Source organism: Carettochelys insculpta, chromosome 22 (genome assembly GCF_033958435.1).
Source record: "Carettochelys insculpta isolate YL-2023 chromosome 22, ASM3395843v1, whole genome shotgun sequence".
Lineage (NCBI taxonomy): Eukaryota > Metazoa > Chordata > Testudines > Carettochelyidae > Carettochelys > Carettochelys insculpta.
Genome location: NC_134158.1, coordinates 9,058,246 through 9,084,801, shown reverse-complemented (window position 1 = coordinate 9,084,801; position 26,556 = coordinate 9,058,246). Strand labels below are relative to the sequence as shown.

The 26,556-nt window shown below is 55.5% G+C and overlaps 1 protein-coding gene across 2 annotated transcripts; it reads right to left on the bottom strand.

Annotated features, from left to right (window-relative positions):
* Positions 1 to 1,445: 1,445 nt before the first annotated feature.
* LOC142024750 (uncharacterized) lies at positions 1,446 to 24,991 on the bottom strand. Of its 2 annotated transcripts, XM_075016936.1 has the most exons (6): positions 24,853 to 24,991; positions 24,386 to 24,498; positions 23,937 to 24,024; positions 18,275 to 18,401; positions 17,613 to 17,726; positions 13,181 to 17,117 (listed from the first exon to the last, which is right to left on the bottom strand). In XM_075016936.1, the coding sequence occupies exons 3-6, from the start codon at positions 23,949 to 23,951 to the stop codon at positions 14,740 to 14,742; spliced, it is 2,634 nt and encodes an 877-aa protein (XP_074873037.1). In that variant the 5' UTR covers positions 23,952 to 24,024; positions 24,386 to 24,498; positions 24,853 to 24,991; the 3' UTR covers positions 13,181 to 14,739. The 2 variants fall into 2 exon arrangements, with proteins under 2 accessions (XP_074873038.1, XP_074873037.1); XM_075016937.1 differs by lacking the exons at positions 24,386 to 24,498; positions 24,853 to 24,991 and adding an exon at positions 1,446 to 3,119 and having other exon boundaries at positions 14,766 to 17,117; positions 23,937 to 23,966.
* Between the last annotated feature and the right edge of the window lie 1,565 nt (positions 24,992 to 26,556).

Here is a 26,556-nt window from a genome sequence, read left to right as displayed (position 1 = left end):
GTGTGAACATCAAGAGCAGAGATGCCAACCACTCCCAGGCTCTGTTCAATCCTTGGTTGATGGACTCACATTTGTAAATGAATTGCCGCACAGAAATTTCTCTTTCCAATTTATTTTTGAAATTGTTTCATTGTAGGACTGAATTCTGAATGAATTCTGTGGCACAGGGACCTCCTGCCCTGCCCCATGAATGCAATTCAGCCTGAAGGGCTCTGAGGGATAATATGATGTCTAAGAAGAAATAGAGGAAAGGAGTAAGCCCCACAACCTATGGGGCAATTTACCCCTTTTCTTAAAGTCGGGGGTCTTGTGAGACAGCTTACATAAGGGACTGTCCTGGGAAAAATGAGATGGTCACCCCATGATGTGTGCTGATGTTGGGGCAGGACTAGGGTGTACATAGGGTCCTCCAGACAACCCCTAAGAGTCACCGACAGACTTCCAGAAGAGCTGTGTGACACGCCATGTAATGACGACGGGGCTAACCAAAGAATCGCACCCTGCGGGGAGCAGACGGAGGCTGCGTCACAAAAAGATTGCATGTTTTTAATTTACCCTGCCGTGATACAGAGCTTGCATGACAGCGCAGGTAGGAGATGGCCTGAAAATTACGGTTTCGTTTCTCACGTTTCCAGGGCAAATCGCTGGGAAAAAAATATAAACTGAGCCCTGTACACTTTTGCATGTGAATTCTACCATCCTATCGTAACCCTGGGCACGTGCCTCAGTTTCCCAAGACACTGGACCAATACCTAGATTGTGGTAGGAATTCCAGGTGTGACTCTTGCTGAGGCTGGGCCAGCTGGGGACATGAATGCAAAGACCAATCCCCTACCCAACCTGAGCAGGGAGGTGGGTGGGGCCAGGTGTGACACCGTTAGCCTGAAGCAGAAGACAGGCTGGAGGAGAAGCCTGGTTTGGTGAGCTGGGAGGAGGTAGCTGGGTGAGTTAAGCAGGGAAGCAGGCAGAGGGCCAGGATCCTGACTCTGGCCCCCCTTAGGCCCTCTTCTCCCAAAATAGATTCTACTGACATGTGCTAAGTCTGTTCTATCCAGTACCCCTGACAATGAATAAATCTTCTCTTCCACCTGCTGGCGGAGAGTCACACCTGACTGTGGATGGAGGAGCAGGGCCTGTAGACACCCCAACCCTCAGGGTACATCTTCACTACATGGAAAGTTGGGGGGGTTGCATGAAATAGAACTACGTGGGGTTGGCGGTCGACCCCGTCCTTCTCAATATCTCGAGGCATCGACCTCCCTCTGTGAGCACGGCCAGGCAAGACAACTGTAGATAAGTCCATTCTAACTCTGCAAATGCCAGAGCTAGAATTGTGTATCTCCAATCGACTTGAAGGTCTAATCCAGACCCGGCCTCAGTTACAACTTTCCAGTTTTTGCTGTAATACAAATCAGTACATTAGAAAACACCGAAAAACATCCCACCACATTTCAACTGGTATTTTACTGTCTGACAGTGTGATTCATTGAGTTCAATTTTTTAAATCAGGATTCATTTTTTGGTGTGAATTGCACTTTCTTCCATTTTTAAACAGGACATGTTTACATATCAAAGTCCTAATCTACCTAATACAGAATGGCTTCAACTACCATTTACAAACTAGTCTAATATGTGTTGAAAAATTGAATATGGGTCAATTGGGTTAGAAGTTTAGAATATTTTTCCACCAGGAGTCACAGAAGTTTAGATCCCCCATGTTTCAATCTATGCCTGAAATATTAGCCACCATCCAAACAGTCCTGGGATGCCCCAGCTGTTGTGGACTGCTAATGTTGAAGAAGGCTTGACTGCAGCATGAAACTTTTCACAGTCCCGTCACACATGGGGTAACACTCCAGTGGGCAATGGTTGATGTTTCAGAAGCTCTGACTTCCACATGAAACTTCTTCCATGGTCTGAGCACTTTGAACGTTTGTCTCCTGCGTGGACGGCCTGATGTTTACAAAGGGATGACCTCCACGCGAAACTTTTCCCACACTCTAAGCACTTATGGGATCTCTCTCCTGTGTGGACGGCCTGATGCTTAACAAGTTCGGACCGCCGTATAAAACTTTTTCCGCATTCTAAGCACTGATGGGGTCTATCTCCGGTGTGGATTTTATGATGTGAAACAAGGCCTGACTTCCATTTGAAACTTTTCCCACAGTCTAAACATTTATGCTGCCTCTCTCCTGTGTGCACAGCCTGGTGCTTAACAAGCCCAGACCTCCGGATGAAACTCTTCCCACAGTCCAAGCACTGATGGGGCCTCTCTCCTGTGTGGATTCTCTGATGCGAAACAAGGGCTGATTTCCATTTGAAACTTTTATCACAGTCTAAGCACTTGTGGGGTCTCTCTGTGGTGTGGATGTTCTGATGGGAAAGAAGGGCTGATCTCCATAGGAAACTTTTCCCACAGTCTAAACATTTATGGGGTCTGTCTCCCGTGTGGATGGCCTGATGTGATGCAAGGGTTGACCTCCACTTGAAACTTTTCCCACAGTCTAAGCACTTATGAGGTCTTTCTCCTGTTTGGACGGCCTGATGGTTAATAAGGTCAGACCTCCGTAAAAAACTCTTTCCACAGTCTAAGCACTTATGGGGTCTCTGCCCGGTGTGTCTGGCCTGATGTAAAGCAAGGGCTGACCTCTTTATGAAACTTTTCCAACACACGGAGCACTTATATGGCCTCTCTCCTGTGTGGATGGCCCGATGTTTAACAAGCTCGGGCCTCCGTATAAAACTCTTTCCACAGTATAAGCACTTATGGGGTCTGGCTCCTGTGTGGATTGCCAAGTGGGAAAGAAGGGCTGACCGCCACGTGAAACTCTTCCCACAGTCTAAGCACTTATAAGGTCTGTTTCCCGTGTGGAGAGCCTGATGGGAAAGCAGAGCTGACTTCCAGGTGAAACTTTTCCCACACTCTGAACACTGATGGGGTTTTGCACCTGTGTGGATGGCCTGGTGTTTAACAAGCTCAGATCTCCACATAAAACTCTTCCCGCAGTCTAAGCACTTGTGGGGTCTCTCTCCTGTGTGGCTGGACTGATGGAAAACAAGGTGTGACTTCCGTTTGAAAACTTTCCCGCAGTCTAAGCACTTATGGGGTCTCTCTCCTGCGTGGCTTGTCTCAGGTAACATCAGGACTAACCGGCGATTCCCACGCTTCATTCCCTTGCGGGGCTCATGGTGATTCTTTCTCATTTGTTTTCTCCCGGGGTTATGAAGACCATTAGTGAATCTCTCCCCAGGATCTAAGAACCGAGGAGGTTTCTCTCCAAGACCTACTGGCTGAATTGCAATCTGCTGTGGTCTCAGAATGAAGCCGTTCCCATCTCCGAGACATTCATGGCGTTTCTCTTCCTTGGGGTTTGTCTGCTGGCCTGTGGGATCCTTGTCTCCTTCCCCACATTTCATAGATTCAGCCAGTTGCTTCCTTGGGGGGTTTCCCAGCAGCCTCTCCGACCTGGGCCAATCTCCCCAGGCTGCTCCCTGTTCCCACCACTGGGACAAATCCCCTTCAGCTCTTCCCACCAAGGTCCCCTCTGGTTCCATTGCCCCAGGAACGTCCTGCTGTTCATTCCCCTCCTGCTTCTCACTCGCTCGCTCATCACCTGCCAGGAGGGAGACACAATCCAGACAGGAGTCACTGTGCTGGGGGGAAAGAGGAACAGCACCGGGGAAAACACAACACCCTGAAGCGTCACAGGCTGAGCAAATGGATTCTGTCTCCATTTCCCACCCGAACACTCACAGATTAGAAAAAAGGGGAATGAAGCACCCACAGCTCACAGGACAGGCAGAGCCGTGAGCGGCATCTGCTGACTACAGCCTGGCCCTGGGTGAGAGGAGGCAGAATTCAGGACACTCACTCACACCACACTTTTGGGATACTCAACTTTTCCCTTCACCCCCCAGATGGTTTCTGGGTCAGTCCTCACCTGCGCTGGCACCTCCTGGGATCTCTCTTCCTTCCCCGGCCTGGAGATCAGACACCCACGGCTCTTCCCCTCGCTCCAGCCGGGCGATCAGCTCTGGTTTGGGAACAGGGAGCCCTGTGCAGGGGGTAAATCAGAGCAGGTCAGGGGGCAGGGAGAGCTGAGAGAGTGTCTGTCATTCTATGAGTGGAACTTGTCCTGGGGATGAGCCGGGGAATGGGGAACCCAAGAAGATGGGAACGTGGTTCACTGAGCCCCCTGGGGAGGGGAATTGTGACACCCTCAGAAGGAGTTCCCAGGATCTGGGCAGTCTGGGGCTGAGCTCAGACACAGCTGTGCAGTTAAACCCCTGCCTGCTTCTCAGCCTGCAGCAGCCAAAGCCTTCCCACAGCTGGAGCTAGTCCCAAGGAGGGAGGGGAACAGGGACTCTGCGCGCCAACGAAAAACAACACAGACAGGACAGCACACGGCTTCGCCGCCGAGCAACCGAGAGCGGGCGGGTGGGGACGGTTTGGGACGTCCCTGAGGTTCTGACACCGGGTCTCACTGCTGAGCGGAGGGAGATGCCAGTCACACCCGCAGGGCGGCTGTGTGCGATGGAACCCACCTGAGCGGGGAACACCCTGCCCAGTGTCGCACACGCAGACCCCGCGGCTGCTAATCCCCGAGAGGCCGGGACGCCCTTACCCAGCGAGGTCACCGCCTGGTAGTTCTCCTGCATGACGGCCCTGTAGAGGGCTCTCTGAGCGGGGCCCAGCAGCGCCCCCTGCCCCGGGGTGAAATACACAGCCACCTCCTCGAAGCTCACCGCCATCTGCAACGACCACAGGCCCCCGCTCAGCGCCGCTGCCCCGGCCCCCGGCCACACACGAACCACCTGGAGCCCCCGGGAAGGAGAATCCCGGCCCGGCCCGGCCCGTTCCCAGCAGCCGGGGGGCGTCAGGGGTCGGGCAGAGAGACCCTCGCCCCCCTCCCCGCAGCAGAGGGACAAGGGCCGGGTCTGCTCTGACCACACACCCACCAGCCAGAGCAGGGGGTGGGATGCAGAGCTCTGAGCCACGCACAGGGACAGGATCCCCGCAGCTTCCCTTTGTGTTCACAGCCACCGCTGGCTGGGGGGCCCAGGTCACAGCCCTGGGGGTCTGCCCCCTTCTCCCAGCCCTGCCCCCGGGGGCTGGGTCCCTGTTTGAGAAATGGGGGGACGGTCACACCCCACCCAGGGGCCTGCTCAGCAAATCAGCAGGTTTCCCACCCCCCTGTCTGCTCCCTGCATCCCAGCAGCTCCCTGACCAGCCCCTACCTGAGCTGGCTCCATCCCAGCCACAGCCCTGCACTGGCTGCGGGAAGATGGGACGATCTGGAGCCAAGTCTAGACGTGGGTGCTCAGCCTGTCCGGTGAGAGGGGTAATAGGAGAGGGGTCAGAAGGGGGGTGAGTCCCTGTCACACCCCGACGCCCCCACTGCAGACAGAGGCTCTGATCCTAGGACTCTGCCCAGCTGGGAAGACGCCCAGGGAGTTAATTACTCCCCAGGGCAGGCTCCTCCCAGCAGAACTCAACCGCCCAGGTCCCTCTGAGACCTCCCGTCACAGCATCTCTGAGCCCCAGGCTAGGAAAAGAGCAAATCAAGGGGGCCACTTGGGTTGTTGCCCCCACAGTGTCCGTCACCCCCCTGGGTTTCTCCCCCCACCCCAGCAGTGCCAGGCTCCAGCCGGGTCAGCCACTGGCTTGTCCTCTCTCACCTCCTCCGGCTGGTCCTCTCAGAGTCCCTCTGCCCAGGGGGTGCAGGGCTGGATCCGGGCCGGGCTGGGAGCTGGAGATCCCCCTCCCCATGTACTGCTCCTGCTGCCCCTTCCAATGTCTCCTCCACCCCTTTTCCTCGTCTCACCCCTGCTTTGGAGCAGCAGCACCTGCCCCACAGACGTGGGCCTTTGCTTTCATCTGGCAGATCCGCCACTGGCCCTGGCTGGGCCCATGGGGGTCACAGATACATGGGGGCCACCACCAAACTCACCAGCCAGGGGAGAAGACAAATCGCAACGCAGTGGGGCTGGGCGTGACCGAGGCCGGAAGTGGGTCAGGCTCCTGTCTGGGGCCTCGGTGGGGTGAGCCCAGGGCTGGTGCTGCCCCTCACGAGGGACCGAGTTAATACTCCTAATTTCTCTGCTGACAAGATCTGTTCTGCACCGCTTCCCCGGCCACATATAAAGCCCTTCTCTTGGCCAAGCTAGGACAGCATCACCCATGTGTCCTGTCCTCCTGCATGCCCTGCCCTGGTGAGCGTGCGATGCACTACTCCTGGGATGCGGCGGGTGTCACCCCTTGAATTCCGTAAGCGGTCGAGGGCCGGACGCGTCCATGATATTAACGTAGGAAGTGGTGGGTTTGGAGCGGAGGTTGGGCACAGAAGGGAGCATGAGGTAGGAAACCGGGGTGCAGGAGGGGACGGAGGAGGGAATTGGGGTGCAGGAGGCAGCTGTGTCATCACGCATCTGGAGCGAGCGATGGGCAAGATCAAAGAAGAGGTAGAAGGGATATCTCTGCATGGGAAAATAATTAACAACTTGAGGTTCACAGATGACATAGTTATCATAGAATCATAGAAGGCTAGGAGTGGAAGGGACCTTGAGAGGTCATCAAGTCCAGCCCCCTGCCTTCCTGGCCGGACCAAGTACTGTCTAAACCATCCCTCATAGACTTCTATCTAACCTGGTCTTAAATATCTCCAGAGATGGAGATTCCACAACCTCCCTTGGCAATTTATTCCACTGTTTGACCACCCTGACAGTTAGGAACTTTTTCCTAATGTCCAACCTGAACCTCCCTTGCTGCAGTTTAAGCCCATTGCTTCTTGTTCTATCCTCAGAGGCCAAGAAGAACAAGTTTTCTCTCTCCTCCTTAGCACACCCTTTTAGATACCTGACAACTGCTATCATGTCTCCCCTCAATCTTCTTTTTTTCCAAACTAAACAAGCCCAATTCTTTCAGCCTTTTTTCATAAGTCATGTTCTCTAGACCTTTGATCATTCTTGTTGCTCTTTTCTGGACCCTCTCTAATTTCTCCACGTCTTTCTGGAACTGCAGTGCCCAGAACTGGACACAATACTCCAGCTGAGGCCTAACCAGCGCAGAGTAGAGCAGGAGAATGACTTCTCGTGTCTTGTTCACAAGACACCTGTTAATGCATCCCAGAATCATGCTTGCTTTTTTTTTTGCAACAGCATCACACTGTTGACTCATATTTAACTTGTGGTCCGCTATCATTGAGGAAGATGAGCTGAAGCTAGCAAAAACGGGGCAGGTGCTAAGTGAAGAAGGGAAGAGGTATGGACTTCTTATGAACGTCAAAAAACCAAAAACAATGGTATTTGGAGGTAAGGAAATAGAAAGGAAGATACATGTCGATAGTATTGAACTAGAAAAAGTAGAGAAGTTCACATAACCGGGGAGCCACATAATGTATGATCTAAGAAGGCCTGAAGAAGTGGGTCTGTCCCACAAAAGCTCATCACCCAATAAATTATTTCATTAGTCTTTAAAGTGCTACTGGTCTGCTGTTTTGTTTTGATAGTAGATAGACTAGCACAGCTCCCTCCCTGTTACTATTCAACGTATGATCTAGACTGTAAGAAGGAAAGAGCGACTAGACTAGCGAAAGCAAGAGCAAGTTTGAAGGCGATGGATCAGATCCGGAAAAGCAAAGCGATTTGCTTAGGAACGAAGCTGAACGTCTTGAAAACGTGCGTCTTCAGCAGCACGTTGTAGGGAAGTGAGACACGGGTGATAAGGAAAGATTCGAAAAGAAGAATATTGGCGTTCGAAAGGAGTCGTTTTGGAAAGATTCCGAGACTAGGATGGCTGCAGAAGGGCACCAGTGAGGAATTCTATAGGAAGATACAGCCAAAGAGAACCTGCTGCAGAAGGTTATAAAACGGAAGCTACAACTATTGGGGCCTATTTGCGGAATGAACGACGAAGGGAAAATCAAGCCCCTGGTATCTGGCATAACGGACGGTTCAAATAGGAGAGGAGACGCCCCCAGAGAGTGGGGAGATGATCTGGTAGGTTGGTGCGGAGCCAGTCTACAGAAACTGAGCCGCTCCGCACTGGACAGGGAGAGACGGAAGGAAATAGTGAGGGAGGCGTCAGACACCAACGGGCACTGAGCCCGCGGTTATTGATGCTGAGGCAGCTGGGACCTGGCCCGGGGGGTGGGTTGGCCTGCAACCTAGAGCAGGGGATTGAGGTGCAGGCTCTAGGACAGGGGGTGTGGGGGAGGAGGAGGAGCAGAAGGTTGGGTTATACAGGCTATGGGAGCAGGAGGGGGTTTAGGGCTGGCTTACAGCCCGGGGCAGAAGGGGGTTGTGAGCCAGGGCAAGGAACTGGGGTGCAGGGGGGTTGGGGTGTGATCTAGGGCAGGAGGTTGGGGTGCAGGGTCTGGGAGGGGGCGTCGGTGCAGGAGGTTTGAGTTATATGGGGGTTAATGCAGGGGGGCAGAATGTTAAGATTCTGTGGGGCGTGGCAGGGGGCAGGGATTTGGGTTATGGCGGACATGGCTGCAGTGGGGGGCAGAGGGTTAGGATTCCATGGAGTTGGGGGACAGAGGGTCTGGAGTGCCTGTCACAGGCTCTGGCCAGACTTACCTGGGTGACCCCTGGCCATAAACCGGCCAAAGGGAGCTGAGAGATTTCACAAGGGGGCGGGAGCAGTGCCTAAACCCTCTGCTTCCCTCCAGGCATCGGGAGCAGAGGCGTCCAAGGGCCAGAGCCAGTGAATTGCTTTACCGGGCTCCATTCAGAGCTCCCCACCGGGGCCTCGGGGACACACCCACCTCCTGTCCGAACTGTGACCCCCTCCCTTCTCCGGTGAGCTACGGAGGGGCCGTGGCTGGCCACCAATGAAAACTTCCAATGCCGCTTCGGACACAGACACCAAGACGGTGCAGGAGACTTGAAGATCAGCCCTGCATGTAGCCCGTGCGCTGCAGCAAACCCTCGAGAGACACCCATTCGACCCGCGTGGCTTTCATGCTAGTGTCATTGGAGGGGCACCTGGCTGGCTCCAAGCAGAGGCACCAGTCGCTGCCACACAGGCGAGCGGGGAGGCAATCCCCCGGGAACAGAGCTGTGACAGTCAGATCTTCCCCTGAGTGCCATCACAGGGGGAGCCCGACCCCAGCCCCGGCAATGGCACTGAGGGGAAGATCCATTCCCCTTTGACAGGGGGATCGCCTCCCCGGCACGTCCCGACGCCAACGGCTGAGCTGACCCACAGCCAGCCAGCCAGCAGCCTTTTAACATGGGGATCCCCACATCGCCACCCAGAGGTGGCACCCCAGGGCTCTCTTCCCCTTAACAAGGGGATCCCCTGCTCCTGGCTGCTGGGCCCTCTCCGTTCCCAACTCAACATGCGCGAATTTCAAGTTACACTTGGTTTTCCAGGAATGTAACTCTCATGCAAATCGAGGGTCTATGTACATACTTCCCACAGGACGCTCACAAACTTTTCACCATTCTATTTCCTCACACTTGACTTGTGTGTGTTTGTACCATTGTCTTCCCGATTTTCTCTCCGGAATGACACTATGGGGAGTTATCCAAAGTTTCGCGATCACATATCGCTTGCTATTTAGATAGGAGTTGTTCACTGCTGGGCGTTTAGACGTTCACCATTTACGGAAAATAATCGGGAGCTGTTTCTTTTTTTCCCTTGGCAATTATAGCGTCCAGAGCTACAAAGAAGTCCTTACAGACCCCTGAACTAACAGATCTGTTAATCTGTAAGTATCAGAGGGGCCACCGTGTTAGCCTGTATCTGCAAAAACAACAAGCAGTCCTGTGGCACCTTAGAGACTAACAGATATTTTGGAGCATCAGCTTTCGTGGGCAAAGGCCACGCAAAAAGACCACAAACATTGCATCTGATGAAGCGGGTCTTTGCCCACGGAAGTTTATGGGCCAAAATACCTGTTTGTCTCTAAGGTACCCCAGGACTTCTCGGTTTTGCGGCGACAGACAAATCCGGCTCCCCCTCGGATACCTCACTGTATTAATCCAACTTGATGTATTTTTGTTACCCCCGTTACACCTCACACCTTTGTACCTGTCCCAGTCGCAGACTGACTGCCACGGCCATCACTATGCACCACAGAGGTAACAGACCGTGCTTCCTTTGTAAGGCCCTATCTGCACCCCAGACCCCTCATCCCCAGCCCCACACCAGTGCCCACACCCTCGGCCAAAGCTCTGACCCGGAGACCCAGCCCAGTCTCTCGACCCCCGGGGTGGAGTGAATTGTGTGATGTGCCCCGGCTGGGGTGTGATGTCTCACACCCCCCCACCAGGCGGGCGCCCACACACAACCGCATTCAGACCCACAGGGAGGGCTGCTGAGGGGCTCTGCCCGGCTCTGGGCCTTTAAGGACACAGCTCTGGGGAATGGGAGCTGCGGTGCTGCCCCAGGGAGGAGGAAAAGCCCCTCTGAGGCCAACAGCCCCCACCCCCGAGACACACACCCGCATATACACGTACACACCCAACACACACACCCAGTCTTCCAACCGCTGCAGCGGGCTCCCCGCTCTGCCCGGGGTCCCCCCTTGCCCACGTCTGCCGGGCCCGGGGCGGGGATCGCAGCCAGCTCGGCGGGGAGCAGCCCGGGGCCGGACCCTCCCCCTGCAGCCCGCCCGCCCGGGGGCACCGGGCACCGCTCCCGGGGCTGGGCCGGGCCGGGGGCTCTTACCTTCCCCCCGAGCGCTGCCCGCCCTGGGCCAGGGGCAGGGGCAGGGGCTGGGCCGGGCAGGGCCCTGGCCAGGCTGGGGGCGCTGCCCGCCCGCCCGGGGAGCGGCTCCCGGGGAGCAGCGGGACTGGCCCGGCTGCGGCTGCGGCTGGAGGTTCCCCTCTCCCGGCTGCAGCCAGGGCTCCGGGGCCCCGCAGCAGCCCCCGCCCGGCCGGGAGGGAGGGAGCCGGGGAGCAGAGGCCCCGCAGCGGCTGCCGCTCGCTTCCTGCGGCCGGCCGGGGGCAGCCAGCGATCGCTTCCCCCCGCGGCTCCGGCCGCCCCTGGGTCCTAGCGAGGCTCCGGCCCCCGCAGCGAGGGACCCACCGGGACGGGCTCCCCCTGCCTGTTGCTGTGTTACGCTCAGACGGGCCCATGAGCAGCATCTGCTCCGGGGCTTCTTTGCCAGGCGGGGCCCAGGACTCCCCGCGCACACGCCCCCCCCCCGCTTGCTGTCACCCCTCGGACAAGGGGCGAAGGGGTCCCCGCTCCCGCCTGTGCTCTTTCTGCTCCGGCCCCTTCCCTGGGCAGAGCGGAGGGAGCTCCCGGAGCGGGACCCCCCCAGCCCTGTCCGACCCCCGTGGGGCTCCTGCATGTGGTGATGCTGGCGGCTTCCCTCTCTCCCCGGGTGCCTGCTACCAGGGCTAGAGGCCTCCCCCGCTTCCCATGGCTCCTGCTGGGGAAAGGGGCTTCCCTGCCCCTCCACGTGGCTCTGGCCCGGGGCTTAGGCTTCCCTCCCTCCTTTGCCCCCCCTCTCCCCGCACCCCCAGTAGGTGCTTCCCCGTGTCTGCAGTGCAGCTTCAGAGGCTGGGAGCTCCTCGCTGGCCCAGCCCCCTGCTGGCCCACAAGAGCATGTTGGGGGGCAGGGCGGAGAGGTGTCCTCCAGCAGCCCTGGGCATACCACCGCCCAGGGCAGCATCAGGGTACCGGCCCCTGCCAGTCTGGGATGCTGTGGATGCCATTAATGTGGACCTGCCCTGGCACAGGGTCTTGGGGGTCACCCATACCTCCTAGTCCCAATCCCCTAGCTACCTATCCTGAGCCAGTCCTTTCCCACACCCCGCCGCCTTGGTTCCTGCACCCCGACTCCTGCCTCCCTCCCCAGCCCCGAAAAGCAGAGTTAAAGAACAAAGCAACCCCAGATGCACCCGCCAGTTAATGAATTCCACTAACCCAGCCTCCTCTGACCTCTGCACGTTCCACTTGTGCCCGCCCGAGACCAAGGGCCTGCGAGAACCGGGATGTCTAAAGCTCCTGGGGTACCGTGCAGTGGTTATTCCACCCCTGCTGTACACGTGCGAAACCTGGACGACACACAAGCATCTCTTGAAGGCACCTGAACACTATCATCCATGCTGCCTTGGGAGAATCCTAAAGATCTCCTGAGAGGACAGGCGCAGGAACACGAGTGTCCTGGAAGAGTCAAACAGGAAGCTGTTCTCAGTCATCAACAACGTCCTTGGACTGGTCACGCGGTTCGGGTGTCTGATTGGCGCCTCCCGAAATCCTGGTTTCCGAGTTGGAGGAAGGACGGAGGAGCATTGAGGGCCAGCGGAAGCAAGATGAGGACATTGTAAGAGTGTGAGAGGAAGGCCAGGCAGGGCAGGGGTTAAACAAGGCCTGTTGGCCCAACCAGCCCCACCCCAGTTCGCCTGCAGCCAGTGTGAGGCTGGAGGAGTATAAAAGGACGGGAATCAGCCCAATTCGGGGCTGACCAGCCAAGAGGCAGGAGCTGGCTCTGACGCAGCAGGGCACAAGCCAGAGCTGCCACCTGGTCGTCTGCCTGCAGGAAGAGCCTCAGGCCCCTCCACCAGGCACAAAGGGGTGAGCCCGTCTCCCACTGGAGGGGAACCTAGATTCTCAGGGCCACGCCCCAAACTTATCCATTAGCCTCTTGGGAGGGGGCTGAAGACCCACACCCTGGGCCCCAGACCCTGGCAACGGCGCCTAGGCACTAAGCCACCCTGCCATCAGTGGGAACCGCTCACAGACATGCTGAAGGCACATGTGAACAAGTTCAGCACCGGTGCTGACATCTGGGAGAACCTTGCTCAGGACCGTTCCCAGTGGAGAGGGGCAGTCTGAGAGGGGGTGGCACAATTCGACAGGTCCCTCCACAGCGCAGATGAGGAGAGGTGGAGAAGAAGAAAAGAGTGTCAAAAACTACCCTGCACCCCTCCAACAGCTACCAACACCTGCCCCTTCTGCGATAAGGCCTGCAGCTCCAGAATCAGTCTGGTTAGCCATCAACAGACTCACAAACAGGAGGGTGACATAGAATCCTAGGGCTGGAAGGGACCTCATGAGGTCATCTAGTCCAGCCCCCTGCTTCAAGCAGGATCAACCCCAACTAAGTCATCCCAGCCAGGGCCTTGTCAAGCCGGGACTTAAAAAAACATGAAGACCGTCAAGGAGAAGGCGACTCCAGTTCTTACCCAAAGACACACTGACAACCCATTCCTATTAACTCAAATAAGATTTATTAAAAGAGGAAAAGACAGAGACAACTGTGTAAAAGACCATTGTACGTAGGGACCCGGACAGAGTCCTTTGGTCTGTTTCACTGTAGAGATGTTGCTTTAGAAACGCAAGGGGTCCTTTTTTAGAATTCAAATATCGGGGGAGTCTGGGTGGGATTGGAGAGCTCCAACTCCCCCCACACAAAGCTTAAGGAGAGCGGAGAGGACAGGGTCAGGTCCCAAGGAGACATTTCTGCAGCTTCTCAACAGGTTTTGAAGAAACGTTCTGTTTCTTAAACAGCACAGGGAATTAAATGAAAGGCATGAAAATAATACCCCGTACAGCAGTTCATAGAAGGTTTATGACAAACTTTCAAGAGATACGCACCTAAACAATCACATGGTTACACACAAGTTTAGTAGTATCAGAATTTCCTTTTGATTTATGAGCTAACAAAATACATTGCTGGACAGGAACAAGGTACTCATGGTATATAGAATTCTAGGGCTGGAAGGGACCTCAGGTTGTCAACAAGTTTAGCCCCCTGCCCAAAGCGGGATCAACCCCAACTAGATCATCCCAGCCAGGACCACGGCAAGACAGGACTCAAAAACCTCTAGGAAGGTCAACTCAACAGACCACAGTCTGCTAAAATTACCGTCCTCCAGGACTGTCAAGTAATCAAAAACAAATCGTGATTATTCATGCCGTTAAGCAGCAACAGAATGCCATTTCTTGACATGCCTCCTCTCTCCAAAGCTTCCTCAGTTCCTCGTAAATCTAACCCCCTCCTCCCTACACCATAATGTCAACCAAACAGGGAATCTCTTCCCACAGCCCACCCACGTAGGAGGTGTCTTTCCCGCATGCACGGCCTGAGGTGTAACAAGGTCTGATCTCCTGAGGAAAGTTTGTCTCCCAGCCCGCTCACTTCCTGAACCTCTCTTGCGTGGATACGCTGATGGAAACCAAAGATCAATCGGCTTCTGAAATCTTTCCAGCCATCCAAGCGTTCACAGAAGGAAGGGGCAAGCCAGGTCCTGGAACGTGTGGCATGAGTGGTTTCCCTTCACCTCAATGAGCTGTAGGATTGTCATAATGAAGAGGGTTTCCCGGGATGGGGCAGTTTTACTGACTGCGTTTCGAGCGTGCCTAGAATTTGCAGAACACGCCGACAGAACCGGAGCAGTGCAGAGGGAGCCCCCGGCTCTCACCATGTTGTGGGCCGTTGGCAGGGATCTCACTTCCCATGCCCTCGCCTGATGCACTTGTTGCTTTAGTGACACTGGCAGGAGAAAGACTCTGCAGACGGAAACCAGCAGAACAAGGCAACTCTGTGCATGGGAAACGGTCAGCAAGAAGTCTTGGGGGTCACATACAACCCCCCTGGCCTGCAAGTTGAACACCACTGATTCCCATGCTCCCCCCACTCCTGTTTGGATTCAGTGATGTTTCTGCAGCTCTGACCTCTGTATAAGGCTTTTCCCACAGACCAAGGGCGTTCCCATCACATATGGACTGCCTGATGTTTAAGCACCCCTGACATCCATGTACAACTTTTTCCACAGTCAGCTCTTATGGGGTCTCTTCCCTGTGTGAATGGCCTGATGACTACTAAGGGCTGACTTCCGGATGAAACTCTTCCCACAGTGTGCGCACTTATGGGGTCTCTCTCCAGTGTGGATGGCCTCATGAGTACGAAGGGTTGACCTCTGTGTGAAACTTTTCCCACACACCAAGCATTTATGGGGTTTTTCTCCTGTGTGAATTTTCTGATGTGAAATAAGGTTGGACCTCTCTATGAAACTCTTTCCACAGATTAAGCATTTATGGGGTCTCTCTCCAGTGTGGATGGCCTGATGTTTAAGAAGCTGAAATCTCCTTAGGAAATTTTTCCCACACTCTAAGCAGTTATGGGGTCTTTCTCCTGTGTGGACTGCCTGATGGTTTATGAGGTTTGACCTCTGTTTGAAACTTTTTCCACAGTCTGAACACTTATGGGGTCTTTCTCCTGTGTGGACTGTCTGATGGTTTATGAGGTTTGACCTGTTTTTGAAACACTTTCCACAGTCTGCGCATTTATGGGGTCTCTCTCCTGTGTGGATGGCCTGATGGCTTATGAGGTTTGGCCTCTGTTTGAAACTCTTTCCACAGTCTAAGCATTTATGAGGTCTCTCTCCTGAGTGGATTGCCTGATGATTTAAGAGGGCTGATCTGTTTAGGAAACTCTTATCACAGTCTAAGCACTTATGGGGTCTGTCTCCTGTGTGGATTTTCTGATGAGAAACAAGGCGACACCTGTGTATGAAACCCTTTCCACAGTCCAAGCACTTATGGGGTCTCTCTCCAGTGTGGATGGCCTGATGTTTAAGAAGCTCGTATATCCTTCTGAAACATTTCCCACAGTCCGAACACTTATGGGGTCTTGACCCTGTGTGGATGACCTGATGAGTATGAAGGACTGACCTCTGTGTGAAACTTTTCCCACAGTCCAGGCACTTATGGGGTCTCGCACCGGTGTGGATGACCTGATGAGTATGAAGGCCTGACCTCTGTGTGAAGCATTTCCCGCACTGCAAACACTTGTGGGATCTCTCTCCTGTGTGGACGGCCTGATGGGAAACAAGGACTGATTTGTGTGTGAAAGCTTTTCCACAGACTAAGCACTTGTGGGGTTTCAATCCTGTGTGGATGGCCTGATGCTTAACGAGCCATTGTTTGGATTTGAAACTTTTCCCACAGACTGAGCACTTATGGGGTCTTTCTCCAGAGTGGATTTTCTGGTGTGAAACAAGAATGGACCTTTGGGCGAAGGTTTTTCCACAGTCCGAGCACTTATGGGGTCTCTCTCCGCTGTGGATGGCCTGATGGTTTATGAGGTGGGACCTCTGTATGAAACTCTTTCCGCAGTCTAAACACTTATAAGGTCTGACTCCTGTGTGGACGGCCTGATGGTTATTGAGGTCTGACCTATATATGAAACTCTTTCCACAGTCTAAGCATTTATGAGGGCTCTCTCCTGTATGAATTGTTTGATGTTTCCTGAGACTGGACCTTTGTATGAAACTTTTTCCACACTTTAAACACTTATGGGGTCTTTGTCCCGTGTGGACGGCTCGATGACTTATGAGGTTTGACCTCTGAATGAAACCCTTCCCGCAGTCGGAGCACTTATAAGGTCTCTCTCCAGTGTGTATGGCCTGATGAATACGAAGGTTTGACCTCTGTGTGAAACATTTCCCACATTCCAAGCACTTATGGGGGCTGTGCCCTGTGTGGACGGTCTGATGTGAAACAAGGCGAGACTTCTGGATGAAACTCTTTCCACACTCTGAGCACTTATAGGGTCTCTCCCCTGTGTGGATGGCCTGATGGATTTTCAGGCTCGACCTCTGTAGAAAACCTTTTCCACAGTCTGAGCACTGATGGGGTCTCTCTCCTGTGTACCTCGTCTCATCTGTAACCAGGGCTGACTTCCCATTCAAACTGTTCCTGCCCTCAAGGCATTGAGAGCGTTTCTCTCCCTTCTGTTTTCTCCCAGCATTATTAAAATCAGAGCAGTCAGTGAATCTCTCCCCAAGCTCCAAGCACCGAGGAGGTTTCTCTGCAGGACCTATTGCTGGCAATGCAGTCTGCAGTGGTCTCAGACTGAAGCTGTTCTCGTCACCGAGCCATTCGTGGTGTTTGTCTCCCTTGGAATTTGTCGCCTGGGCTGTTGGATCCTTGTCTCCTTCCCTACATTTAACAGATTCAGCCAGTTGCTTCCTTGGGGGGTTTCCCAGCAGCCTCTCCGACCTGGGCGACTTTCCCCAGGCTTCTCCTTGTTCCCATCGCTGGGAAAAATCCCCTTCAGCTCTTCCCACCAAGGACCCTTCTAGTCCCATTGCCCCAGGAACGTCCTGCTGTTCATTCCCCTCCTGCTTCTCACTCGCTCGCTCACCACCTGCTGGGAGGGAGACACAATCCAGACAGGAGTCACTGTGCTGGGGGGAAAGAGGAACAGCACCGGGGAAAACACAACACACTGAAGCGTCACAGGCTGAGCAAATGGATTCTGCCTCCACTTCCCATGAGGTCACAGGGAAGGAAACTCCTGCAGCTAACAGGACACGCAGAAAGAAATGTTTCTTCTCATCTTCTTCATCCATGTGCAGAATAATTTTTATGTGCACACAGGTATATGCTTATGTGCACCACCAGCAGAAATACACGGTGCTGTGGGTGCTCTGCTGGTTAGCTGGGGGCATTGGGATTTCTCCTGAGTGGCCGCACAAGGGCTCAGCTTACAAGGAAAACTGGTGGGAAGCCGTGAGCGATGTCTGCTCACGACACTGGGCCCTGCAGGATATGAGGAAGAACTGAGGTCAATTACTGAGACCCCCCTTTGGGAATTCTCAACTTTTCCCATCATTCCCCAGATGGATGCTATGTCAGTCCTCACCTGTGCCGATGTCTTTTCGGTTCCCTGTTTCCTCCCCGGCCTGGAGATCAGACACCCACAGCTCTTCCCCTCGCTCCAGCCGGGCGATCAGCTCCGGTTTGGGAATGGGGAACCCTGCGCAGGGGGGGAAAATCACACCAGGTCAGGGGCTGGGAGGGCTGAGAGAGTGTTTGTCACAAAGGACGTTCCCTGAGAGGAACCTGTTCCTGGGCTGTGCTGGGGAATGAGGAACCCAAGGAGATGGGAACAGGATCACTGAGCCCCCTGGGGAGAGGAGGGGAATTGTGGCACCCACATGAGCATTCAGAGGCCGTGCTGACACTCCCACAGCTCTGCTGTGAAACCCTTCCAATATCTTAACCTGCAGAGCCCAGAGCTAGTCCCAAGGAGGGAGGTGAGCAGAGACTGGGTGTGCCAATCACAGGACAACACATGGCTTCTCCGCAGAGAACTCCCGAGGGGTTCCACGAGTATCCTTTAGCACGGGCAGGAGCTTCTGACACCGGGTCTCTCTGCTGAGCGGACGGAGATGCCAGTCACACCCGCAGGGCGCGTGGGAACCCATTCCTGTCCCTCCCACCTGAGCGGGGAACACCCTGCCCAGTGTCGCACACGCAGACCCCCCCGGGCTGCTAGTCCCCGAGGGGCCGGGACGCCCTTACCCAGCGAGGTCACCGCCTGGTAGTTCTCCTGCATGACGGCCCTGTAGAGGGCTCTCTGAGCGGGGCCCAGCAGCGCCCCCTGCCCCGGGGTGAAATACACAGCCACCTCCTCGAAGCTCACCGCCATCTGCAACGACCACAGGCCCCCGCTCAGCGCCTGCAGCTCCAGCCACAGGCCCAGTACAGATGGGAAGAAAACACGGGGAGATCCAGCAAAATATAATCCCATCCCCGGCCTGTTCAGAGCAGCCAGGAGGCGTCACGGGCTGGGCAGAGAGACCCTCGCCCCCCTCCCCACAGCAGAGGGACAAGGGCCGGGTCTGCTCTGACCACACACCCACCAGCCAGAGCGGGAGGTGGGATGCAGAGCTCTGAGCCACACACAGGGACAGGATCCCCGCAGCTTCCCTTTGTGTTCACAGCCACCGCTGGCTGGGGGGCCCCGGTCACAGCCCTGGGGGTCTGCCCCGTTTTCCCAGCCCTGCCCCCGGGGGTCTGGGCCCTGTTTGAGAAATGGGGGGACAGTCACACCCCACTGCCATGTGATACACCAGCAGGCCCTCCTGCAGACCTCAGGATTGTGCTGGCTGGATCCCCCGGTGGGATGGGAGAAGGGGCAGCTGCCACAGTCACCCAAGAGTAGATTCACCGTGCATGCCAATACCAGGCTCCTGTTGGAGGTGACCCCCAGTCATAGTATGGCTGACTAAGGAGAGAGGTTTAGTATCCAACTCTCTGATTATTGGCCAGGCTCGGTTATAGCAGTATCCAGCCTGAAAAGGCCAGGGCTTCGAGCCTGTGTCCTGACCTGGTCCTTGGTATAGGTTTCAGAGAGGCTAAGGCAGAGAACAGGGACACTTGTCTGTTAGCTGGTGAGTGCATTTTTGGAAACGATGTTGAAGCGTGAAGACTCCTGTGAAGAGGCTCCCCGAGAGGGCTTCTAATACATTGGCTTTCAAGTTCCGAACATCCGTGCAGGAAGGAGACACTGCTTTAGCCTGCCTGGTCTGTGACAAGGCATTTAGCACAATGAGCTAACTGCAGGAATAAATCTGAGACTTACGCAAGAATCCTGGGGCTGGAAGGGAGCTCAGGAGGCCATCGAGTCCAGCCCCTTGCCCAAAGCAGGACCAACCTGAATGAAATCACCCCAGCCAGGGCTTGGTTAACCCAGGACTTAAAAACCTCCAGGGATGGAGATTCCACCACCTCTCTAGGTAACGCATTCAAGCACTTCACCACCCATGCAGTGGAATAATTGTTTCTAATATCCAACCTCCCCCTCTCCCGCTGTAGCTTGAGACCAAGGAAAGGTACCCAGAGGTGTGAGGTGGGTGGTACTCCTCGCCATGCTGGCAGTGAGATAAGAACCTGTATCCATAAAAAAAAGTTTCAGCTATGAAAACAGGACTGGGCCCACACAAGCAGGCAACCGGATTTGTACATGAAAGGAGAGTTTGGAGGAATTATCTACACACTCCCACAAGGGGTAGAAAAAATGTTCTTTTTGTCTTTCAGACACACAGGAAAAACTGGTATTTCCTGAAGAACAACCTAAAACACCCTGGATCCTCTGTGCCCATAAGCAGTGTGGTTTCGTATTTTATGAATGTGTTTATCTTATTGGTAGCACTGTTCAGTTGCATATATAGTGCTGAATATACATGTAGGTTCACAATACTTCAGGCCAGGCAAAACCCAAACCCAGAAGAGGTAAAAGACACTGTGGGTATCAAATTCTGCCCCAATTACTTTAAAGTCGTGGCTTCAGCTTTCCGTTTTGCTGACAAGGCCGTGTGTTATCTGGTTGGTTGCTAGTAAGGAGGCATTATCGTGAACCCCCCTGTAAAACAGACATTGGTAACCTATGAATAAAATCTAGCAGGGCACGGCACTATATTTTTCACTCCTGCAAACCCAAATGCCTAGCAGCTGCCTGAATGAACAGGTGCAGTGTCTATTAACGACACCCTCCCTCAAGTCTCAGAGGGGTAGCCAAGTTAGTCTGTATCTTCGAGAACAACAAGAAGTCCTGTGGCACCTTACAGACTAACAGATATTTTGCAGCATAAGCTTTTGTGGGCAAAGACCCGCTTGGTCCGATGGAAATCCATCAACCTCATGAAAAATCCCTCTCTCAAGGGTACTTTGTGAGGCAGATTAAAGGGAAGGCTATGGAAGATACAGCTAAAACCTGAACAAGCAAATGAATTTGGTGTGGCCAAAATGAAACACGTCTTCCACGCCGACAACCTGTAATACATCTAAGACAGCTTGGTCCGAGGCACCAGGTTCAAACTGAGTTCATAGACAAATGAGCTAGGAGTAAAGAAAGCAGTCAGTCCTTGCTAATAATAATTAACACTTTTCCAGGACAGGGCATTTAAACAGGTCCATGTTTCTCCAATTAAGACATCTGCATAACTAATGATGCTGTAACGGTTGAATTCTTTGCGGAAAAACAGTTCTCCAAGCCAGACCATCAAGGACTACACAAGTGCCACCAGCCCCAGCTGTCCAGCAGCAACGGGAACACCGCACACTCCTGCAAGGGGCTCATCACCATGAGCCAGCATCCCGTACATCGACTCTCACAAGCAAAAGGTCACCCTTCGGGTTACAGTAGCAACGCTGCAAGTTGGTGTAGAAATAGCAGCGTATCTGTTATGCCTTTTGCTAATCACACTTCTCCTCTCTCACTGGTTAATTGTCCTGGTTCCCACCTAGGTCCTAATATTAATTTGTCTGTTAGCTGTCCTCTTTATTTGTATAATGACAATGAAATTCAAGGGTATAGCCGTCTGCAACTGTTCACATAGGTTCGGCTACCCCAAGGTTGACGCTTGCAAGCGGATACTGGCTCGCGGTGATGGGCCTACCGGCATCCTGCAGGGTTACAGTTCATGCTAGACAGCTGTGGCCAGTGTGAGAGGTATACACATTGACAGTACGGCTTGGAGAACGGTCTTCCTGCACAGAATCCAAGCATTACGACACCATTACAACTTAATGTGAGACCCAGGTTTTAGTATCAGAGAGGTGGCCATGTTAGTCTGTATCTCTGAGAACAACCTGATAGATGAACAGATATTTTGGAGCACCAGCTTTTGCGGGCAAAAGACCTCTTTCACCTGGTGAAGCAGGTTTTGCCCACAAAAGCTTATGCTCCAGGTTTGAGCTGTATCTTCCAAAACTTTCCCTTTACTTTGCCTGCCAGGGTGCATTTCAGAGAGTGCCCCATTGTATTGTTCTTCCACTGCAGTCCAGGCAGCTGCTAGGCATTTGGGTTTGCAAGACATTAAAATGCCACGGTGGCCCTGCCAGTTTTTTGTAGATTACTGGCATCTGTTTTACCAGGAAGTAGCTGATAATGCGTCATAAGGAGCAACCGACCAGATAACACATCGCCTGGGCAGAGAAGCGGGAAGCCGGAATCATGGCTTTAAAACACTTGGAAGAGAATCTTACGCCCACAGTGGTTTCGCATTTTCTTTTCTGGGCCTTGCCTGGCCTGAAGTGTTGTGACCCCACGTGTGCATTCATTGCCACTTAGCGTTATGCACAACTGAACAAGATGAGTACAAACCACAAACACAAAGCCACACTCTTCCTCGTGACAGCGTTACTATTAAGACAGAATATTTTCCCAACCTGCCCTCACTGCAGGGAGCGGAGGAGAGATCTTTTCGGGGTGGGGAGTAAGGCAAGAACAACCGGCTTATTAGGAACACAAAGGAAAAGCAGCTAACACCTGCTTTGTAAAACAAACCACTCCCCACACACCGAGCTCTGCCAGGTGCTGCTAAGTTTTTGCCAGTCTGTAACTCACCCCACCCGCGGATCAGACGGGCAGGGAATGAGATGGGCTCAGATTCGGTTTCGGTCCAGCCGAAGATCCCTCACAGAGACGTCTTGTTGAGATAAACTGCGGGTCAGAGTCAAACGCCTCTACACCATCTTCTACAGGCATTACAGGTCTTGTCTGCATCCTCTGCTGTACAGCATGAGCTCCATCCTGCCACACTCATCGGAGCCAGCTGAGAACGGATTCCCCACTCCTCGGCTTATACCGTCCCTGCATTACCTGGGGTTCAGGCTGGGTGTAGGCTCTGCAGATTCGAGTCTGCTGAGGTTGGGCCCTTTGCTTTATTCAGCCTCCTGCTCCTGGTTGCTATCCCCCCCTCAGAGGAGAAGGTGGCTCAGATGTTCCCGTCCCACGTCCCAGTCCTTAACAACTAACCGCCAGAGCGTAACGGCCTCGGCTTTCTTAACTGTATCCAAGAGGCTGAGGAACAGCCCGCACCAGGCCCAGTCCCGACATTACCTGTGGCCCGAACAGGTGCTTACTGCAGCCTCCAGGAGTTCTGCAATTTCTTGTGGTGACTGCGGGAGTTGCCCCTTCTCCCACCCCACCGGGGGAGCCCCCTGGCATGATGCCCCATCAACAGGACTCCACCGGGAGGCGGCCGGCCACCCCAGAATCCCCTCCAGCAAAGCAGCCCCCAGCTCCCTCCTTACTCCGCACTCCCGGCTCGCCTCTTCCCGCACTCGGACGCTGCGATTCCGCAATTCGTGTCCAGGAGGCCGACACGTCACCTCGCAGGGCCAAGGCCAGACAGGATTCTGGGCTCAGCTTCAGCCCAGTGGACTTAATGGACTTTATCACGCTTACGACGCGGCTGAGACACGGCACTTCCCAGGGGCACACGCGCAAGCACAAAGCACCGCAGGGCCGTGCTCGCCATGGGGCAAGAAGCCCTTTGGAACGCTCACGTCCCTTTCTGCCGTGGGGAGACCCGGTCCCAGAACACCTCAGCCCAGGGCCGTGAGGCACGTGGCTCCCGCTGCGGGAATCCGGGGCCCCTCCGAGGCTGTAAGTCCCCGGTGAGACTCACCGGGGCGGGACCTCAGAGAGATTTTCTCCCTTCGGTTTCCTGGGTGTGTGCGCCCTGGCTCAGCGCCACGTTCAGCGTTCTCACGAGGCTGAAGCCAAGAGTGCCCCGTTGCCTGGTTTCCTCGGTTCCCAGCTCAAGCGCAGCTGTCAGGGCGGGCACGGCCGGCTGGTGTTTACGTTTGCAGGGCTGAGGGTGTAACAGGCCGTAACACAGGGACGGGAGCTCGGCTGCACTCCAGGAATGGAAGTTTCCGCTTTTCTGCGCGGGGGCCTGCAGGATGCTGCTCAAGGCCCGCGGACAGGCCTGCTGGCGTGTGACATGACGCGCCTCCGGCCTTCTCCGCCCAGCCCCCCACGCGGTCACTACCCTCTGCAAGCTGACTGCAATTGGCGCTACGGAGATAGGTTCTCTCTACCGGCGTCTCCGACAGGCGACGTGTTTTACGCACGCTGCACCGGGGGGGCGGGACCGGGCCAACGCCGAGGGGCAGAGCGTCATGGGACGCCGCTGCAGGCCTCAGAGAGGAAGAGGGGAGACTTCCCAGTTCGTTGTGCACCCCCCGGCAAGGCCTGGAGCTCTGCTGGCATAAACAGCAGGTGGGCTCCATCCTCCCCGACGGCCCCGACCCCGGCTCTGCGCTGGAGCGAATCCCAGAATCCTGTCCGTCCCCAGCCCTGCCAGGTCTCGCCCACTCAGGGGCCTGCTCAGAAAAGCAGCAGGTTTACCACAGTCTGTCACCGCCCGGCAGTTCCCTGACCAGCCCCTACCTGTGCTGGCTCCATCCCAGCCACGGGCCTGCTCTGGTGGCGGGAAGACGGGACGATCTGCAGCCAAGTCTAGACGTGGGTGCTCAGCCTGTCCGGTGAGAGGGGTAATAGGAGAGGGGTCAGAAGGGGGTTGAGTCCCTGTCACACCCCGACTCCCCCTGGCTCTCCCCCTGCAGACAGAGGCTCTGATCCCAGGACTGCCCAGCTGGGAAGAAACACAGGGAGTTAATTACTCCCCAGGGCAGGCTCCTCCCAGCAGAACTAAACCCACCAGGTCCCTCTGAGACCTCCCGTCACAGCATCTCTGAGCCCCACGCTGGGAAAAGAGCAAATCAAAGGGGCCACTTGGGGTGTTGCCCCCACAGTGTCCGTCACCCCCCTGGGTTTCCTCCCCCACCCCATCAGTGCCGGGCTCCAGCCGGGTCAGCCACTGGCTTGTCCTCTCTCACCTCCTCCGGCTGGTCCTCTGAGAGTCCCTCTGCCCAGGGGGTGCAGGGCTGGATCCCGGCCGGGCTGGGAGCTGACCCCCACTCCCCACTTCTTACTCCTGCTTCCCCTTAGTCTGCGAGGAAGCAAGAGTGCTCCTAAGGGTCTCTCTCAACACAGAGCGTGCCTCAGTTTCCCCACCTGTTCCCCCGGGGATGGGGGCGGGTAGTTCCCTGCGGACACCCCCGGGGGCAGCTGTGACTGCTCCGCGGCTGCCTGGGCACCCCGGCGGGCCGACACTTAACCCGGCACCGGCTCCCCGCCCCCCCCGGCAGCAGCTTCCCGGGCCCGGGGCGGGGATCGCAGCCAGCTCGGCGGGGAGCAGCCCGGGGCCGAACCCTCCCCCTGCAGCCCGCCCGCCCTCCCGCCCGGGGGCACCGGGCACCGCTCCCGGGGCTGGGCCGGGCCGGGCCGGGCCGGGGGCTCTTACCTTCCCCCGGAGCGCTGCCCGCCCTAAGCCAGGGGCAGGGGCAGGGGCAGGGGCTGGGCCGGGCAGGGCCCTGGCCAGGCTGGGGGCGCTGCCCGCCCGGGGAGCGGCTCCCGGGGAGCAGCGGGACTGGCCCGGCTGCGGCTGCGGCTGGAGGTTCCCCTCTCCCGGCTGCAACCAGGGCTCCAGGGCCCCGCAGCAGCCCCCGCCCGCCCGGGAGGGAGGGAGGGAGCCGGGGAGCAGAGGCCCCGCAGCGGCTGCCGCTCGCTTCCTGCGGCCGGCCGGGGGCAGCCAGCGATCGCTTCCCCCCGCGGCTCCGGCCGCCCCCGGGTCCTAGCGAGAAATTGGCGGCTGCGGGAAGGACCCAAAGCGCTGTGGCTCCCCCTGGGCGTTTGTAGCATTAAGATTCTGCAGAGCGTCTGGCCCAGGGCGGCTCAGCAGCACAGCGACCCTGGGCCACGCTGGGCCCAGGATTCCCAGAACATCTCCTACCACCACTCCTGGGCCCACCGGGAAGCCAATGAAAAACGATTCAGGGGCTGGAGCACATGACCTATGAGGAGAGGCTGAGGGATTTGGGCTTGTTTAGTTTGCACAGGAAAAGACTGGGGGCGATCTGACAGCAGCCTTCGCCTTCCTGCAGGGGGGCTCTAACGAGGCTGCAGAGAGGCTGTTCTCAGTGGTGGCGGACGGCAGAACAAGGAGCCATGGTCTGAAGTTGCAGAGGGGGAGGAGTAGGTTGGATTTTAGGAAAACTCTTTCCCCAGGAGGGTGGTGGAGCGCTGGAACGCGTTGCCTAGAGAGGTGGTGGAATCTCCATCCCTAGAGGCTTTTAAGTCCCGGCTTGACAAAGCCCTGGCTGGGATGATTTAGTTGGGGTTGGTCCTGCTTTGGGCAGGGGGGCTGGGCTAGATGACTCCTGAGCTCCCTTCCAGCCCTAGGATTCTGCGATTCTATGATGTAACCTCCTGTCCTGACTCCTGCACCTCCACACGGGGCCCTCGGTCCTGCATCCCACCGTACCCCTCAAAAATAAAGAGTGAAGGACCCAAGCAGCACCAGGTACATCCGCTCATTAATAAACCCTCCAGTTCTTTCCCAAATGCGCACTTACAGCCCATTCATATTAACCCCACTAAGGTTTATTAAAAGAAGAAAGGCCAGACAGACTTGTGTAAGTAGGGACACAGAGTCCTTCGGTCAGTTTCACTGCAGAGTTGTTGCTTTGAAATAGCAAGGAGTCCTTTTCACAATTCAAATATCAGGGCAGTTCAGGTGGGATTGGAGATTCGGCCTCCCAGCTCCCACTCACCCCACACCCAGCCAAAGAAGGGCTGAGGCGACAAAATCGAGTCCCAAGGAGACATTTTTGCAGTTGTTGGCCGAACGACTGGTTTTTGAAGTGACCTGTTTCCTCAACAGCACAGGGAATTAAACGACAGAGAGTAGCATAAAGCAGTGGGTCTCAAATGCAGCTCCATGGATCCCCCAGTTCCTTGCAGGGAAAATAGGGTTCTGTGAGAAAATCCCATTCCAAAAGCTGTCTGCTTTGCGGCTGCTGGCCCTGCCACCATTGAAATAATGGAACGAAATTTAATTGGTTTAATGTCCAGCAGGGCGGTGGGAGGGATCTGGCCACAAATCAACGGAATTGAGTTGCATTATTTCAGCGGCGGTGGAAGGGGGACACAAAAAGCCCCTCACTCA